Here is a 20,041-nt window from a genome sequence, read left to right as displayed (position 1 = left end):
TTAGGAATATTCACTCTCAGGTCAGGCCAGCATTACATCCAAGCAATAGATATTCACAGTCTCCAAATTCAAATTGGTTAAAATTATACTCATGATATGATCCAAAATAGAGCTATCTTGCTTAGAAGGCAGTTTTTTGAGTCCCTAAGCCCATTCTGGGTTGCATGCACTTTACTCAGCCTTATCTGATGAATAGGAACCTGTGCACGACCAAACATAACACAAGGAAGAAGGTGAGCCCATATTTTAGCCACATGACATTGAGTTGACACTTCTGCTAGCCAGTGGACTTTCAGGGAAGGCTTGATTCATGGGATACTTGGACACCCTCTACCTGGTTATAAAGTCTACACCAATAGCCCTCCAGAGGGGATGAATCCAAGTCAGAAGTTAGAAAGATATAAGAGCCCTGCTAATGAGAAATTAGCAGGCAGTACTTACATCCTATAAGTGCGATACATAATTCTGTCCACGGAAAAGCAGTGAAAGAAGGCACAAGACTATTTAGAAGTGGTTTTGAGACAAAGACAATGAAGACTGAAGGATTTAACATTTGGTTACAAGACATTTACCCAGACACTGTGTCATGCATGATAATGGCTACAAGAACTCACGATTATGTTACAGGATAAGCTCTAAGCACACAAGGCAAAGTCCACAGAGATGCTCTCAGACAACTATCTCCATCCACATACTTGAGTCTGGAGGACATGTCCTCAGCTGGTCCCTTGCGTAGCATGTTGGTATTGGAGCTTATGCTCTGTGTGCGCTGAGGTTTCTCTTCCACCTGTTTTACTGGTGCAGCAGAAGGCCTCTTTGCTGACCGCTTAATCCTCTCCTCAAGCATGCTCATATCCTTTTCAGAAAGCTGTCAAAAGAGACCAAATTTAATTTATTAGCACACCCCTCTACTAGAATATGAAGAGAATTAAAAACCTAAATGGAAGACCCAAGAATTAATATCCATTTTCATGTCGAAGCAAACAGAACCTCGTATGTAGGGTAAGTTTCCTTTCAAAACACTACATCATTTTAAAATCAACTACTGCTAAAACCTGACTTGCTATATAAGAGAACATATGAAAGAAGGAAAGGACAGAAAAGGGAACGCTATGAATAACTACAAATAAAAAGGTCAAGAATTAAATGAAGCGTCCTCATTTTTTGGTATTACCACTAACTAGCTGTGTGACTATGGGCAAGAAGCTTCACTTTTGGTCATCTGTAAAATTCCCATCTGCTTTATTTCCTTCACTGGCCTTGTAGTGAGGATTTAATAAGATTAATACAAGTAAAAATATATAAGCACAGGGTAAATACACATGCTACTAAGAGGTAACTGGAGTGAAGAACAGGTCCAGCCACAGTAGTGACTGGCTCAGAGGAAGTAAGGAGTCAAAAGCAGAACCTTCTGTGCTTGGAGAGTCTGGCTCATAGCTGCAGCTCAAGACCCTTTTGATCTGACAGGTACCAGAATCCACATTATATACAAGTGAGTACTTGTTCACTAGAAAATAAATGCACTACAAATTACTGAGGAGATTGCCAGGCAGAATTTAAATCCCAGACTAGCTCAGATTTCTTGATTCAAAAATAGTTTTCATCTAAAGCAAATTGTTATGAGGAGAATGCTCAGAAAAGAAAATCTAATTTCCAGTAAAACACAGCCTGAATGTCCTACAGTAATCAGAGACACCCTCAAAGGTTTATATGGATTCTAGGACATATCGATAGGCTGAGTTTTAACAAAAAGTGGTAAAAACTTAGAGTTGAGATGGCATGAAACTTGACACCTAAGTGATCCTGCAATTCACAACATGCTGAAAATGTTCAGAGAAAAGTCACTCACAGTTCCAATCAGTTTGAACACCTGATCCCCGTGTACATTGTACACTGTAACAATGGTGTTGAGGGCAGCATTGCGCACAGCATTGTCGCGGTCTCCTATGTGAATCGCTATCTCCTTTAAGGCTTTTCCTGGGGTTGGCTGGCAAACATTCATGCCATAGGACTCGACCAGACACCCTAGTTCTTCTAGGCACTCTGGGGAGAGAAAGGCTAGATTAAGGAGACTCAACAGAGATTTGGCATAGAGACCTATCTTTACTAGATACATTTTCCCTGGCATACATGAAGGTCTAAAATCTTATTCTGGCTCTGCCTTGAATTCTTCCTTGTTTACTGCCTTCTATAAAATACACAATGAAACAGTGGTGTTATAGCAAGGGCTCCTAGAAGAAAGAGATGCCTGTGAGTCAGATGGCCCCTGTGCACTTGATTCTGTCACCAGGGTGGTACTGAGTGGTGCCTGTATCACCTGATACTGTGGCTCCACCAGTGTGCAACTCATCACTCTCACAGTCCAAATCAGAAGGTTAGAATCAAGAAATTTCCTGGTTCATCTATAAATTATTTCTTTTAGAGGTCACTGTTGCAGACCTAGGGCTCTATTTAAATTGTTGCTTTACCTGCTCTCTGCTTAGAGTTTTTGGATTTGGTTCCTTCCATGATGAAGGGGAACATCTTGCTGGCTGGGTAGACAAGGCACATCCGGTTCAGGATGGCACGGACATCTTTACGAATGACATCCTTTGGTTCTCCGACCTAGTCAACAAGGAAAATAATGATTAAGTGATGCATTCTCTGAGTAGCAAAGGTACCCCCTTGTGTGTCACTACATCTTGAAAGAATAAAATGAGCGGTAGAAGGTATCATCATCATACAATAAATGAAGAGGGGAGAGGGAATAAAAGTACAGGAACTGAAGTAGCTGGGAACTTGAGTAATCTTCCAAAGTGAGAACAACACATTACCTTGAGGATGAGATAGGGGATGAAGGAAGATGCTTCATTCTCAGTAAGATGATACTCCTCCTCACTCAGCAGGGTGAAGAGCAATTTTAAATATTCTAGGGCTTTCATTAGGACGCTTGTATTGGTGTCAAAAAACCGCAGGGTAAGCCACTTTAAGATAAGATCCAGGCAACCAATGACACCCTCTTTTTCACTCTCCAAGTGCTTGAAACAAAACAATACAAAACCCTCACAAATTAGACTATAAAAATTTAAGTTCTATTAGGCAAGTAACTCTCAAATTTTACTGCAGTGCAAAAAGAAAATGATAGATTTTTAAGCCTCCATTTAAGACCCCAAATTATAGACATATAGTCATTTATTCTATCAGATAATAAGAAAGCTCTAAAAACAGAGAACATGGTGTATTCCAGTTCCTTCTCAATTCATGCAAACTTCCGATGATTTCACAGGGCTCAGTATTTTCATGCCTGAGATTCATGCATATTTATTTTGTTGCAAACTTACATCAACCATGACAGCAAGGGCTTTGTTGTGATGCTGAAAGTCTGAGTGAAACATCTCATCTTGTAACCATTTAGCCACACAGCTAGACATCTGAGTTTTTAGTTGCTCAATGTATTCATCCCGCGGAGTAGTAAAATTCCACTTCAGCACCTGAAAAAAAAAAACAGTGAAAAGGAGCTGTAAGGTGTTCAACTGAAATGTGGTAGAGAACTCTATTTAAAGCAGCTGCAGGAATCAGTTTAATAGGATATTTTTAAATTCACCAAGATTAATGTATAATTAAGTATAAATGCAAAATGTACTCTCAATCTGTCTGTCATACTTCTGGAAGCTTAACTCTGAAAATCTTCTAGGAATAGAATTTTCAGCAATTCTTACTAGAAAAATCAATGATCTATTATTGTATAACATGGTGGATACTGTTGGTACAATTTTAATAAAGGGCAAATTTGAAATATCTATCAAAATTTTAAATGTACATATTATTCTAGGAGTTTAATATAAATATACTTACATATGTGCACAAAACCTATATTCAAAGATGCCTATGGCAGTATAGTTTATAAGAGTGAAAGATTATAAGTAACCTAAATGTTCAACATAGTGGGTTGAGGATAAAGAAAGGTACATACACATGATGCATCAATAAACAGAATGAATGCATACATGCGTTGCAGATATGGAATGATCTTTAAGATATATATTTCAAATACCATTAAAAGAAAAATGTAAGATTCAGAACAAAGAGTATGGCATGTTCCCATCTGTGTAAAACGAGGGCCATATATTTATATATATATGATTGTATAAGTATGGAATATTATTATTTCTGGAGTAATACACAAAATAACTGGTCATAACATCCTCCCTGTGTAGGGAGACTGGAGTGGGAGACATGCTTTTCATACTTTCTGTACTTTTTTTGTATTGTTTGAATTTTTAAAAATTCTAATGTATATATTTTGAAAAGTTTTAACTGATTAATAAAACGAAAACAACATCAAAAGCGAAATGATCAAACTAGCCATATATAGTTACAGCCACTATGGAGAACTGTATGGAGGTTCCTTAAAAAACTACACATAGATCTACCATACGACCCAGCAATCCCACTACTGGGCATATACCCTGAGAAAACCATAATTCAAAAAGAGTCATGTACCAAAATGTTCATTGCAGCTCTATTTACAATAGCCAGGACATGGAAGCAACCTAAGTGTCCATCGACAGATGAATGGATAAAGAAGATGTGGCACATATATACAATGGAATATGGATAAAGAAGATGTGGCACATATATACAATGGAATATTACTCAGCCGTAAAAAGAAATGAAATTGAGTTATTTGTAGTGAGGGGGATGGACCTAGAGTCTGTCATCAGAGTGAAGTAAGTCAGAAAGAGAAAAACAAATACCATATGTTAACACATATATATGGAATCTAAGAAAAAAAAAAAAAAGGTGAAGTACCTAGGGGTAAGACGGGAATAAAGACACAGACCTACTAGAGCATGGATTTAAGGATATGGGGAGGGGGAAGGGTAAGCTGTGACAAAGTGAGAGAGTGGCATGGACATATATACACTACCAAACGTAAAACAGATAGCTAGTGGGAAGCAGCTGCATAGCACAGGGAGATCAGCTAGGTGGTCTGTGACCACCTAGAGGGGTGGGATAGGGAGGGTGGGAGGGAGGGAGATGCAAGAGGGAAGAGATATGGGAACATATGTATATGTATAACTGATTCACTTTGTTATAAAGCAGAAACTAACACACCATTGTAAAGCAATTATACTCCAATAAAGATGTTAAAAAAGAAAAAAAAAGCGAAATGATCAAACTAGCCATATATAGTTACCAAGTCTATCTTTTAAGGTCAGGTACAAGAAAGAATAAAGGAGTAGTATATTACATATGTGTAGTTGATTAAAAAAAAATCAATGACTACTTTCCAGTCTTTGATTCTAAAAACAAACAAAAAAAACCCCCAAAAAGAGTCTTACAGAAACAAGATATAATTTATAAGCAAAAGATTCAGTTAATTATTAGATATTTCACAATGATATGAATTTCAGACAGAAAAATTATTCTTGATTACAAAACGAAACTAAAACAAACAAGCAAAAAACTCCTGAAGATTCTTATTTCTTCCTTACCTTTAATCCTTTCTCATCTTTCATTCGTTGCTCCTTTCCATTTGGAACAACAATAAAAATAGGACCAGATTTGTCTTCATCTTCCTTTAAGCTGGTTTTGCTTGGTACTTTCTTTCCTTGTGCAGTCTACAACCAAGGTACAGGGAATACTGATTAGCTTAGACTACTCCTTCTTGGGAATTCGCTGTTACTGCCCAGCAAAAGGGCACTGTATAAACCAGAGACACCTTTCTATATCATATTCCAAATGAAACAAACAAATGAACCATAGAATCTTGCATTTGATATGTTTGTGTACAGGTTTTCTAAAAATGTTTCTAATAGCACTCTTAAGTAACTGCTGGTTAGTCCTTGGGCTGGCATGTGATGTGGTTGGAAAAGCTGCTATTATATATCATTGGTCTGGGTTACTGGGTTACTATTTCTGATTCTTGGATAGTTCTTTTAAAATAATTATTGATATAACTGACATATAATGGATAGTTCTTTTCTTTCTTGGAATCTTCAACACTGTTTATAGCTTTCCATATTAATGACATTTTGAATGGTATGCACACATTTCACATAACTTGAGAAAACTTTTCTGTTTCTCTGTATATAAAATGTATCTCTATAACATTACTGTAACTGGAGACCCTTTGAACCTGTTTCTAGAGAGAAATTTCCTAGAAACATTTTAAATACTTAAGTTACTAAAGTGGCTTTTAGGGACTTCCCTGGTGGTCCAGTGGTTAAGAATCCATCTTGCAATGCAGGGGACACCGGTTCAATCCCTGGTCAGAGAACTCAGATCCCACATGCTACGGGGCAACTAAGCCCGCGTGCCACAACTACAGAGCCCACGTGCTCTGGAGCCCGCGCACCACAACTGGAGAGAAGCCCGCGTGATGCAACGAAAGATCCTGCGTGCCTCAACTAAGACCCGATGCAGCCAATAAATAAATAGATAGATTTTTTTTTTAAGTGGCTTTTAAAAAGAATCCAAGATCTAGAATCTTTGTATCAGATGGAAAGAAATTGTGAACACATGGTATATATATTTAAGGTAAAATTTGAATTTAATTACTGGAATTATTATATTATAAATATAGCAAAAGTCTGCTATTTTTAGTAGGCCAGCATTTCTTTCTAGTTCAAACACTTAAGTCATTCAGTCAAAACAAATGTGAGATCATTTATGTGAAACTGCTTTGTAAACTGCAAAAGACTGAAAAGAAAGTTGCATTAAGAACAGACTCAAAAATACTTCAAAGCACTTGTGATCAAAATACTGAAATAAGCGCTTGTTAAATTTGGGAGGAGGAGAGGGAGAAGGACAGGAAAAGAACAGCTTCACTAGATAGTTCAGAAGATAATTACTCATTTAAATTAACTCACTGAGTTGAAGGACCCAAGCATAGGGAGGGAAAATGAGTAACTAATATTTAGAAGAATGGCCACAGAGTGGCCCTTCTATAATGTGGATGTAATAATAAATGTACTGGATAATAAAACACTTCCTACTCTGCATACTTTCATCAGTTACATGCAGTTAATGAAATAGTTTTCTCTATTTATATTTACTATTAGATTTACTACTGATTGCACAGTTTTGCAATTTTCCTTTTGTAAGTATTAAACAGTCAATTCTTTGAATACAGTGACAAGCTCTGAATCTTGATATAGAAACTGATGACAATTTGCTATGATTCAAAAAATTAAATGAAAACACACCCAGGGGATATTTAAGGTTGAGCATTTGAACACATTTCTTTAAATTGTCCAACTCTGCATGGATGCTAAAAGGATTGGTGATGCATCAAATCCCATCGGTGTGGGGACAGAAGATATTTCCTTTTAGTCTAATCAGAACACCTAATATAATGACTTTCTGCCAAATGTAAAGGAAGTTGCCTACTACTGAAAATCTCCCTCAAAGTCCTGGATGACAGAAACCCTGGCAGTAGCTCTTGAGAATAGGAGTCTTTGTTTTGAGGTAACATTAAAAGTGAGACACAGAAACTTGTATAAATAAATACTTTATAATTAGATAATATCAAGAGTAGTAATAATCTTTCATATGTAATATAATCTTTGCTAAAAGAATGACTCAGTGTATAAAACACTTAAAAGCAATTCTACATCTAAGTTGCAGAATTAACATACCTTTGCTTTAGAGGAAACTCCTAGAGCTTTGGCCTTTTTTGGATCAGGCTTGGGTTCTACAGTGCCAGAAACAGAATCTTCAACAGGTGCTTTGAGAAAAAAAAAAAACATGTACTGTAAACATAAACTCTAACTAATATCACTATATTCTGGGCAGGTTAAATATATAATGATGGTGAGAAAGCCAGTAGTTTTAAATACATCTATTAAAAAATTATTTTTATTTTATTTTTTTGAAAAGTTTTTTTTAAACAAATGTATCCATTTTTAAAGCACTTTCAGTTAGATTTTTTTCCTAATCTTTTTTCTCCCCGATTTCCTCATGAAATTAATTCAGAAAATCTGCATCTCCTTTATCAACATTTAAACTGCAGTTTAAAACCATTTTCTAAATAGCAGTTAAAAAACCTTTATGTTAGACTGATACTTCCTTAAGGGAACAGTCTATCACCTTTGATACTATAGTAAACTATATATACCATATAGCAAGATCCCAATAAATGTTATAACTGAATATATACTTTGATACCAACAATTTAACACATGTAAAATTTCTCACTTTATAGCAACAATAATTTCTACCCCACTAAACAGAATATTATTATTTTGTTTAAGCAATAAGTCTAGAAGAGCAGCGGTTACAGATCAGTGTTCTATTTGTACATTTTGGAATTTTAACATTAGGATGAAGAAATCAAGAATTTTCCCTTGAAGAAGTTTAGTAAATATTAGAATGGATCAGCAAACAGCCAAGTGTAGTGGAAGGGGAACTCATTTATGAATGAGTTAAGCAGAGGTCTCTGCTGGTTCAGCCACTGGCTGGCTGTTTGGCCTTGTGCAAGTCACTTAACCTTTGGTGTTCCTTACCTGTTAATAAAGAGGGTTAAGCTAGATGGTCCCAATTCTCCTTCTAACTGTAATATCCAATAGCAGAAAATAGTTGTGGAAACCTTAAAAGTAAGATTGAGCACTTGCTTTCTGGAGTATTTCATTGTGATACTCCCAAACTCCTTTTTGGAGTTGGAAATCAAATTATTCATCCTTAAACCCTCAGCACAGTTCCTGGCATAAAACCAGGTAATTTGACAAATGTTTATGAAAGGAGGGTAAGGAGATGGAGGGAGGATTTGGGATCTAAGCCATGAGGAAATGTGATTAAAAAATGAAGGTTTCTATTTCTTTAAGAGTTCCCTTGACTATTTCCTTCCCCTTTAACCCTCTCAAAATAAGAGTTACCTGAGGCAGGCTGGAATTTGGCTGGAGCTGATCCTCCCACGGATTTGGAAGTTGCTTTAGCAGGTGCAGCGGGCTTGGCTGGCATGTTAGCTTTGGCTTTCTCTAACATGGCCAACACCTGATCTTTAGAAGTTGGCTAGGGAGACAATATAACAGAGGTGAGAGGCCACATAAATGATATACTCATGCTATGCTTACTAACAGATCTGCTGTCAAATCCTTGAGCTCCTAGTTTTGAAATACCAATGAAGTAAGGGAGGCAGCACATAGTGCAAGAGAAGTAACACATTATGAAGTCACAGTAAATTAGCTGCCATTCTAGAAGGTCACAATTTTCATCCCTGCAAAGACAGCAGATTCTTTAGAAGTTCTACACTACTAAACATTTTATTTCTGCTCTCACTGGGATTTCAAGTTGAAACTCATAGGAGGTTAATATGATCTTTTGCCTATATAAATTCATGTTCAATATTTTTCTAAATGGCTTTTAACAGCAGCAACAAGTAGTAGTACTTTTAGTTTCCCAGTAGCCTTGGCCATTTTCTCATATCCTAAATGCATCATGAAGAATGGCAAGGCATCTTGGGCCTTCTTTCGCACATCTCCGTTGCGATCCTCTAGGCAGGAGTAGAGGTGGGGAACACAAAGGATAAGGTCTGTGGGGGTGGAACGGAGAGTCGGTAGTTTCTCAGCCAGCCAGCCCAGAAGCTGCCAAAAGAAATAAAGACCAGTTACACACTGCACATAGAAAACTGTCATTATTTATGATCTTCAGCTTAATGATTTTATCAGTACTAAACACTGAATTAGTTCTCACACTACAACTTTCCAGTGTGAAATCAGTCATTTCCATTGTCCAATTAAATGATAAACATGCAATGAAGATAATCAGCTAAGATAAGGACACAGTTTTTTGGACCACGTTTGAGCATTAAGTTATAAAGCTTTAATAGTTCTTAATGCATCTTAAACTTTCACTTCTTTTTTAATTCTAAGAACTATTCAGCTAGAGAAGATGCAAAATATTTATTTGATTAGAAGATGACAAGTTCTACCAGGACTTTTGCTTTCTGCCTTACATAGACAGTTTTTCTCTATATCTCTAAAATATTCGTTTTATTTTTTGTTTTGTTTGTTTTTCAGCCATGCCGTGTGGCTTGTGGGATCTTAGTTTCCCGACCAGGGATCAAACCGCAGCCACGGTAGTGAAAGCAGAGTCCTAACGACTGGATGCCAGGGAAATCTGTATTTATTTATTTTTAAAATTAATTTTTTAAACTAAATTTATTTATTCATTTTTGGCTGTGTTGGGTCTTCATTTACTACGCATGGGCTTTCTCTAGTTGTGGTGAGCAGGGGCTACTGCTACTCTTCGTTGTGGTGCGCTGACTTCTCATTGCAGTGGTTTCTCTTGTTGCGGAGCACAGGCTCTAGGTGCATGGGCTTCAGTAGTTGTGGCGTGCGGGTTTCAGTAGTTGTGGCTCGCAGGCTTTAGGTGCATGGGCTTCAGTAGTCGTGGCACGCAGGCTTCAGTAGTTGTGGCTCATGGGTTCTAGAGCGCAGGCTCAGTAGTTGTGGCACACGGGCTTAGTTGCTCTGCAGCATGTGGGATCTTCCCGGGCCAGGGCTCGAACCCGTGTCTCCTGAATTGGCAGGTGGATTCTTAACCACTGCACCACGAGGGAAGCCCTGCATTTATTTTTTAGTTGAGATAGTTATTGAGATGATTATATATTCACATGCAGTTATAAGAAATAATACAGAGAGATCCCAGGCACTCTACTCCGTTTCCTCCAACAGTAGCACTTTATGAAACTATACTATAGTATAAACAACCAGGATATTGACATTGATACAATCCACTGATAATACTCAGATTGACCCAGTCTGATTCTGTCTCATTTGTGTATGTGTCTATATTGCTTTCTCTACAATTTTTTCATGTGTTAGTGTATTCCCGCAGTCAAGATTTTGAACAGCTCCATCCCAAGGATCCCATGTGTTGCCTCTTTTATAACCACATTCACATCCCTCCTCCTACTCCCTAATCCCTGGTAACCACTAATCTGTTTATCCATTTCTAAAATATGAGATTTCAAACTCATATAAATAGAATCATATAGTATGTAACTGTTTGGAATTGGAACTGTCAGCACAATTCCGCTGCGATTTATCTAACTTGTTGCATGTATAAATAATTTGTTTCTTTTACTGCTAAATAGTATTACACATATGGATATACAATAGTTTAAGCATTCACCTGTTGAAAGACATCTGGGCTGTTTCCAGATTTTGGCTATTATGAATCAGCTGCTATGAACATTTGTATATAGGCTTTTGTGTAAACATAAATTTTCATTTTTCTGGAATAAATGCCCAAGACTTGCTGGGTCATATAGTAACTACAAGTATAGTCTCGTAAGAAACTGCCCAACTGTTTTCTGGAGTGGCTATACCATTTTACATTTCCACCAGGAGAGTGTTCAAGTTTTTCCACATTCTTGCTAGAATTTGGTGTTATCACAATTTTTTATTTTAGTAATTCTGATAGTTGTCTGTGATATCTCATTGCAGTTTTAATTTGCATTTCCTTGATGGCCAATAATGTTGAACACCTTTCATGGGCTTATTTGCCATCTGCATATCCTCTTCAGTGAAATGTCTGTTCTTGTCTTTTGCCTATTTTGTAATTAGATTTTTAACTGTTGAGTTTTGAGAGTTCTTTATATATATATATATATATATATATATATATATATATATATATATATATATATATATATATATATATTTTCTTGATGATAGTCCGTTATCAGACACAGAGGTTGCAAATATTTTGTCCCACTCCAGGCTGTCTTTTCATCTTCTTCACATGGTCTTTTGTAGAGTAAGAGTTCTTAATTTTGATGAGGTCCAATTTATCAAATTTTTCTTTGATGAATTGTGGTTTTGGTGTCTAGTCTAAGAATTCTTTGCCTGAAGAATTTCTATATCTTGAAGGTTTTCTCCTATGTTATCTTTAAAAGTTCTATAGTTTTATGTTCTACATTTAAGCCCATAAATCCATTTTGAGTTAATTCTGGTGTAAGATGTGAGGTTTAGGTAAGGTTTAATTTTTTTGTCTCTGGATGTCAACTGCTCCAGCATCATCTGGTGAAAAGGCCTCACTTCCTCCACTGAATTACTTTGGAAACACCGTTGCAAATTAGTTGCTCATATTTGTGTGGGTCTATTTCTGGGTTTCCTCTTCAGCTCCACCTATCTGTATCTATCCTCTTCCTCCTACCCCTTGCTATCACAGTGTCTTTTTTTTTTTTTTTGCCACACAGCTTGGCTGGGGGGATCAGTTCCCCAACCAGGAATTGAACCTGAGCCCTTGGCAGTGAAAGCATGGAGTCCTAAGCACTGGACCGCCAGGGAATTCCCCACAGTGTCTTGATTATGTTAGCAATTTAATTTCGTAAGCCCTAATATATGGTAGAGAGGTTCTTTCCATTTTTTTCCCTTTGTCAAGACTGTTTTAGCTAGAATATAAATTTTAAAATAACCTTGACTTTGTCTACAAAAAAACTTTCTTGAATTTTGATAAGAATTACATTAAGTGCATACATCAATTATGTATACATTAAATGTATAGAACTGACATTTCTAATTTCTACTATGTTAAATCTTCCAATCCACAAACATGGCATGTCTCTACATCTATGTGGGTCTTCCTTGAATGCTTCATCAGCATTTTTGTAATTTTCAGTAGACATATTTTGTATTTGTTTTGTTAAGTGTATAGCTAAGGATTTCATTTTCTTTGGAGTGACTGTAAACTGTACTATGTTTGTAACTTCGGTTTCCATATGTTCAATGTATCATAAAGAAATGTGATTGACTTTTGTCAAATGTGATTGTGTTTATTTTGTATCCTGCAATCTTACTGAACTCATTTATTAGTTCTAGGAGTTTACTTGTAGATTTCCTGGAATTTTCTATGTAAACAGTCATGTTATCTGCAATTACGGATAGTTTTATTTATTCTTTTTCCAACTGTATGCCTTTCATTTCTTTTTCTTGCCTTATTGCAGTGACTAGAACTTCCAGTTCTATGCAGAGTAACAGCAGTGAAAGTGGACATTCTTGCTTTGTTCCTGATCTTAGGGGGAAAGCATTCAGTCTTTAACCACTAAGAATATTATCATTTACAGAGGTTTTTTGCAGATGCTTTTTATTTAACTTGAGTAATTCTCTTCTATTACTAACTTACTGACAGCTTTTATCATGAATAGATGTTGGATTTTCTCAAATCCTTTTTTTTGTCAACTGATAGGATTATATGACTTTTCTTTAGCCTGTTGGTATGATGGGTGACACTGATAGACTTCTGAATGTTGAACTATTTTTATGTCATGATTAAAACCTCTTACTTTACCATTTAAGAGTTCAAGCAAAGAGAAAACTTCACAAAAAGGCTAGTCCTTTAAAAAGTTTGTTAAAAAAGCACATGAAAGGAAAAAAGAAAAGGAAGCACATGAATAAAGAAGCTCCAGGAATTTGGTTTCATATTATTAGCGATTTTATAATGGAACGCATTCTATCCATTCATGTATATTTATTAGGTAGGTCCAAGCCTCTATGAAGGTAGAAGACATGAGTAAAGCAAATCATATTTGTGGTACTAACCTCTTGCCTCAAGAAAGGATTTTCCTTTTTGAGCTCTTCAGAAAGATCTTCCCCCTCCAGCCATTCCTTCATGCCAGTCTGTTCTGCCCAAGCATTCACTGTTGCTAGGGCCGCAGCTCGAACATTGTTCTGAATGGAAGAGAGAATCAATAAAGGTAACACTGCTATGGTTTGGAGGTAGGGAGTGAAAAACCTGTTACTTTATGAACACGAACAATGGAGGTTTCTCTAAAGTCCACATGAACATACTTGGAACATACTTCATCTTCTTTGAAACAGAATGTAGATCCACGTTGTACTAAAACTCCAAAGTAAATTAGAAACATAAAACTCCAAATTGTAAAGATCCCATACTCAGTTAATTAGGGAAAACAGTGACCTGGGCATAAAATATCATGTTAGGGGAACAAACTCTTAGGTTTTGTTTCCTGAACTTCTGGGGACTCTTATGTCCCTGGTTATCTGCTAAAGAATGTAATTCTACCTGTTAGAGAACTCTTAATAGTTAGACTGAAATTAACAATTTGATTGAACATTTTTGTTTTTATATTAATTTGCATTCATAGAATGAGAACGACTTACTGACGTGAAAAATATTAAAATAGTCCAATTCCTCAAATTAAATGTATTACACAAAAATAAAGAGACATTCGAATATTCAATTAAGGATAAACATAAGAGCTTGCAACTTTCAATGTGACAAATTCCAGGACTGTGAAACTGCAAATATCTTACTGAAGTACCAGAAGATCCTACTCTAGTAGTTGAGGGAACAGGTAGAAAATAAAATACATGATCCAAAATTTATATGTTTATTCACTCTTTATACCAACACCTTAAACAATGATATCATAATCATAATAGCAACCATTTTTTGAGTACATACTGTATGAGACAGGTACAGGTACTTTATGTACAGTTGCTTATTTAATTCTGTAAGAATTAAATTTCATAGATAAAAAACTGAAACTCAAAGAAGATAAACAACTTATCTAAGGGTCACAAAGCTAGTGAGATATCTGATCACCTTAATAATGCCTGGGAGGTAAAAATTTTTACGATTTTCCTCCTAATATTCTCTTCTCTAACAAAGTTTATAAACTGTTTACATGCACTCTTACATGTAAGAAAAGGATTGGGGCTTCCCTGGAGGCGCAGTAGTTAAGAATCTGCCTGTCAATGCAAGGGACACGGGTTCGAGCCTTGGCCCAGGAAGATCCCACATGCCGCGGAGCAACTACGCCCGTGCGCCACAACTACTGAGCCTGCGCTCAAGAGCCTGCAAGCCACAACTACTGAGCCCACGCACCACAACTACTGAAGCCCGTGCACCTAGAGCCTGTGCTCTGCAACAAGAAGCCACTGCAATGGGAAGCCCGCGCAGCATGACGAAGAGTAGCCCCCGCTCGCCACAACTAGAGAAAGCCCGTGCACAGCAACAACGACCCAACACAGCCAAAAATAAAAACAAATAAATAAATTAATTAAAAAAAAAAAAAAAAGGATTATTCTTAGCCCAGTCATGTGGCTGGCCTATTCCAGAACAGAGCTGTGGTAAAAAGAGTCAGGTTTACCTTGCTGTCTCCAAGCACTGTGATGATAGAGATGCCTAAGTTCTTCACATGTTGCTTTATGTTTGGGCCCATGGCTACTGCCAACTGCTGGAGGATATTCAACGTCTGCTGCACCTGGGTGGGAAAAGCCAACACCTTACGTTCAAACCATTGCAAGGTGTGCTCAAAGTTTTGCAAGTTTGCTGCTATACAGTCAATGCAGTAGGAAGTTTCTGGCCTACTTTAAAAAATCAGCTCATTATGATACTAATCAGCTTATGAATAATTTTTGGGTGATGGTGTCTCCTTTTATCATCAGTTCATAAAATTGGAATATTAGAATTTTCGACTAGAGATTACAATGCTTTATAATTTTGAAGTAAGGTAAAGCCTAGTTTAAGAAAAATCTCACATAAAAATCCAAATTTAAAAATTAGAAATTAACTTGTTTATGGGTATTACAAGCAGTTTTATACAAAAATACTTAATATCAGAGCCCTGTAAACAGCAAATCTGAGATTCATGAAAATTTGATTAATAAACTTGCCATCTACCAACATATCTTAAGGCACACTTAAAAAATTAAAGGAAGCTATTTCTAGTTCAAAGCAATAGAGTGACTAACTCCTTTTTGTTTTTGCTGCTGAAGGTTACTGAAAAGGATCACCCTGCAGGGGCAGAGAGGGGAGAGAAAAAAACAGGCATATATTCTACGTACCAAGATTTTATTTGAATCGTTGAGTCGACCCTTCAAGGCAGTTGGAAGTTCACCTATGTTTGGCTGGATAAATTTTGCTTCATTGATAATACCTGCCACTTCATCTAGGCCTTCTTTCCTGATCTTCCAATTCTTGTCACCAATCTTAGACACCAACTCTGAAGTGATTTTATCACTGAAAAAAAAAGACAGAATCCTTAATTCCAGATGCCTAAAAGAACAATGATGTCACAGAAGTACCCTGACTGAGAAACAGAAGACACCATTAAGAACTAAGTATAATACATCAAATAAATCATTAGCAACAAACCTGATTTCTGTCCTTGGCAAAAGATCCACAACATCATTGCCCCCATCATCTGGTTCGTCTCCATCTTCTCCTTCATCTGTACCACTTGTACTGTGTTTGGAAATCCCTCTGGTTGGAGCAGGTGGGTTCTGTCCCTGCATCTACACACAAATAAGTCAGTGAGGCTAATGAACTTGATGAAGAATATGAGAGCAAACTGGTTAGAGAATGGTACCTGTGTCAAACTTTCATATTCCTTCATAATATTTAATATTCACACAGCACATATTTTAATTCCTACTTAGATTCCAATTTTGAGACTATGTGACAAAAGATATCTTTATACAAACCTATTAGAATATGACTTCTCAATCATAAAGCTGTCATTTGACTTGTATGCCCAAGACAATACACAGCAAGTCTGCCAAAACTTAGCAATTTCAATTAGAAAGTTTATTCAAGGAAGGTCAAGTTTCTTTTTACTTAAAAAAAAAAATTTAATGTTATATTTAGTGTACTTTTGGAATAGGTAATACATTCAAAATGTTTAATATTCCAAAGCCACAAAGGGGAAAATGTCCCATCCTATACTATAGCTATCTAGTTCTCTTCCTCACAAAGTCATCTATTTCTTATGAATTCTTCCCAGGGATACCTTATACATATAAAAGCAAATACATACATATTCTTCATTCCAAAGGGTTAAAAGTTTAAACGTAACTAATATAAGCATTCTCAAGTCAACTATGGATTGTATCATTTGTGGAATCTTTACCTTCTCAAATTCTGCATCTATCTGGGATAGGAGGGCAGGCTTCTCATCCTCAAAGAACATTCGCAAAGAGGGACCAACGTACAGATACATCACGCCAAGCAAGGTGATGGCAGAAGTCCTCACAGCCTGGCAGAACAAAAATAACTTTTCAGATCAGAACAGAACCATAAAGATGGCTGTACTTACTACTCTTCCTATACATGCTGGTATGTACTCACTGGGTTTGTTGCAGCAAGAGCTGTCTTCACATTGCTAATGAAAGCTTTCACGTTCAATCTAGAAGAAATGATACTTAGAATGAAAAACAAGTGAAACCTCAAAATACTCAATGGAGTTTTATAAAGCCAGACTCTAGAACCAGCTTCCTTTAGATATGTCCTGAGTTTCACCTATTCTCTTTCTACACTCATTTAAAGTAAGCTTTAAATACTATCTATATGCATTAGATCAATCCAGTGTTGATCTCTTTCCTGAACTCCAGATTCATATATCCGACTGCCTTTGTGACATTTCCATTTTTATGTCTAGTAGATAACCTACATCTGTCAAAACCAAACTCCTGATTGTCCACAGCCCGCCCCCAAACCTGTTCTTCCCATAGTCTTCCCTATCTCAGTAAACAGGCACTTCATTCTCCAGTTGCTCAGGCCATCCCTGACTCCTCAGAGTCACCCTTGACTCCTCTTCTCTCTTAAGTTCAATATCCTGCTTAGTTCTACCTTCAAAATATATTCTGAATCATAATACTTCCAAGCCATATAATTTCTTGACAGGATTATTTCAGTAGCCTTCTAATTAGTCTCCCTGCTTCTGCCCTTGATCTTCACTATCTGTTCTGACTGAATAATCCTTGTATTATTCTGCTCAAAACTATCTAATGGTTTCCAATTTATTCAAAACTTTGAGGCCCTACACAACTTGGGCCCCTGTTCTTTCTTCAATCTTTATCTCCTACCACTCCCTACTCCCTCACTCTTCTACTCCAACTGCATTCTGAAGAACAATTACTCCTTGCTATTTTAAAATATATCACATGTGCTCCTGCCACAGGGCTTTTGCACTTGCTGTTCCCTTCGTCTAGAATGTTTTTCTCCCAGGACTTCCCTAACCACTTCCTGACGCAGTGGTTAAGAACCTGCCTGCCAATGCAAGGGACACAGGTTCAAGCCCTGGTCCAGGAAGATCCCACATGCCGCGGAGCAACTAAGCCTGTGCACCACAACTACTGAGCCTGAGCTCTAGAGCCCGCGAGCCACAACTACTGAGCCTGCGTGCCACAACTACTGAAGCCCGTGCGCCTAGAGCCCGTGCTCCGCAACAAGAGAAGCCACCGCAACGAGAAGCCCACGCACCACAACGAAGAGTAGCCCCTGCTCGCCGCAACTAGAGAAAGCCTGCGCACAGCAACGAAGACCCAATACAGCCAAAAATAAATAAATAAAATAACTTTATTAAAAAAAAAAATCTTGGCTTTGCCACTTTCTGTGACTTGGGCAGATCACTCAAGCTTTCTGTGCTCTAGTTTCCTCATCTATAAAAGGAGAGAACAATACCTCACATGGTTTTTAATGATGATTAAATCAAATGAGTTATTATTTAGAAAGTGCCAGGCATAAAGTAAGTCTATAAAATTTTGCTAAATAAAATACAATAGTTCCCCCTTATCTGGGAGGGATACTTTCCAAGACCCCCCAGTGGATTCCTGAAACCGTGGATAGTACTACATATACTATTTTTTTCCTATACCTATGGAACTATGATAAAGTTTAATTTATAAATTAGACACAGTAAGAGATTAGTAATAATAACTAATAACAGAACAATTATAACAATATACTGTAATAAAAGTTATGTGAGTGTGCTCTTTCTCCTTTATCAATTTTTTCAACTCTACCAGAAATGCAGAGGCTGCTTCACTGGCAAACGCAGCCTCTCCTATAATTTTTACATTTTTCAGTCCCAACCTGTTTCTGAATCTGTGTAGCCATCCTTACTTGCAGCAAATGGCTTGGTGTCACTTGTTTCAGGGGATCCCTTACTGAAATCTTCATAGCCTGCACGCTTTTGGGTGGAACACATTGCTATCAGTCATGTTTTCTTTCCGTTTATGTCTTCCACCCAAAAATTCAATGCCTTTTCCATCTTAACTAAGCACTTACAATGTTTGCAGTTTGAGGTGCAACAGTGAAACTCACGAATTTCTTTTTCCTTCACAATTTATGGATAGAAGATTCTTACTGTAGATCTTAGCAACCTCAGCATGCCAGTTTTTTCTTTCCTTACTGAGTTGAGAACTTTCACTTTTTTACTTAAAGGAAGCACTTTACAGCTTCTTTTTAGCATATCCAAATTGCCAGCATCTCTACTCTTGCACTTTGGGGCAATTTTTTTTTTTTTTACGACTTTTTTGATGTCGACCATTTTTAAAGTCTTTATTTAATTTCTTACAATATTGCTTCTGTTTTATGTTTTTGTTTTTTGGCCGCGAGGCATGTGGGATCTTAGCTCCCTGACCAGGGATCGAACCTGCTCCCCCTGCATTGGAAAGCAAAGTCCCAACCACTGGACAGCCAGGGAAGTCCCATAGGGCCATTATTAAGTAAAATAAGGGTTACTTGAACAGCAGCACTACAATACCACAAGGATCGATCTGTAACTGAGACAGCTACTAAGTGACTGATGGGTGGGATACACTGGACAAACGAATGATTCATATCCTGGGCAGGACAGAGTGAGATTTCATCATGCTACTCAGAACGGCCCACAGTTTAAAACTTATAAATTGTTTATTTCTGAAATTTTCCATTTAATATTTTTTGAATGCAGTTGACTGTGGGTAACTGAAACTGTGGAAGGTGAAACCACAGATAAGTGGGGGACTACTGTAAACAAATGTGATCAATAGACAAATAACTTTGGGAAAGAGTGGGTTAAACAAGTGTCTCAACTGCAGGACTTCTCAGAGCCTTTAATTTTCCAACGTGCACTATAGATCTCTAAACAAGTGTGATTTTATATAGTATTTTCCAAATGTATTTGACTAGAAATCCTTGGAACTGGCTTTTCTGTGGGACAGTTACAAATACTTGAGGAAAAATAACTTAGAGAACTCTAATATTAGTGGATATCAAAATGCAGGAGCACAAGCCAATATAGGCTTTTGGAACAAAGGTAGTC

At 37.0% G+C, this 20,041-nt stretch overlaps 1 protein-coding gene and 1 non-coding gene across 5 annotated transcripts in view; both read right to left on the bottom strand.

Annotated features, from left to right (window-relative positions):
* The window catches only part of CKAP5 (cytoskeleton associated protein 5), a 106,941-nt gene that overhangs the window by 18,641 nt on the left and 68,259 nt on the right, over nt 1–20,041 (bottom strand). For all 4 annotated transcript variants that reach the window (XM_067749161.1, XM_067749165.1, XM_067749164.1 and 1 more), the window contains 15 exons: nt 17,083–17,140; nt 16,865–16,990; nt 16,111–16,250; nt 15,801–15,975; nt 15,104–15,217; nt 13,530–13,658; nt 9,372–9,566; nt 8,859–8,994; nt 7,623–7,711; nt 5,478–5,603; nt 3,321–3,470; nt 2,814–3,017; nt 2,469–2,604; nt 1,850–2,043; nt 696–868 (listed from right to left, as the gene is read on the bottom strand). In XM_067749161.1, coding sequence (XP_067605262.1) covers nt 696–868; nt 1,850–2,043; nt 2,469–2,604; nt 2,814–3,017; nt 3,321–3,470; nt 5,478–5,603; nt 7,623–7,711; nt 8,859–8,994; nt 9,372–9,566; nt 13,530–13,658; nt 15,104–15,217; nt 15,801–15,975; nt 16,111–16,250; nt 16,865–16,990; nt 17,083–17,140 — 2,145 coding nt within the window. The remainder of the gene's footprint in view (nt 1–695; nt 869–1,849; nt 2,044–2,468; nt 2,605–2,813; nt 3,018–3,320; nt 3,471–5,477; nt 5,604–7,622; nt 7,712–8,858; nt 8,995–9,371; nt 9,567–13,529; nt 13,659–15,103; nt 15,218–15,800; nt 15,976–16,110; nt 16,251–16,864; nt 16,991–17,082; nt 17,141–20,041) is intronic.
* LOC137231367 (small nucleolar RNA SNORD67) lies at nt 2,250–2,360 on the bottom strand. Its single transcript, XR_010946491.1, has one exon. It is a non-coding gene; the product is annotated as a small nucleolar RNA SNORD67 (small nucleolar RNA).

This window comes from Pseudorca crassidens, chromosome 9, assembly GCF_039906515.1.
Source record: "Pseudorca crassidens isolate mPseCra1 chromosome 9, mPseCra1.hap1, whole genome shotgun sequence".
NCBI lineage: Eukaryota > Metazoa > Chordata > Mammalia > Artiodactyla > Delphinidae > Pseudorca > Pseudorca crassidens.
This window is presented reverse-complemented; position numbering and strand designations above follow the sequence as displayed.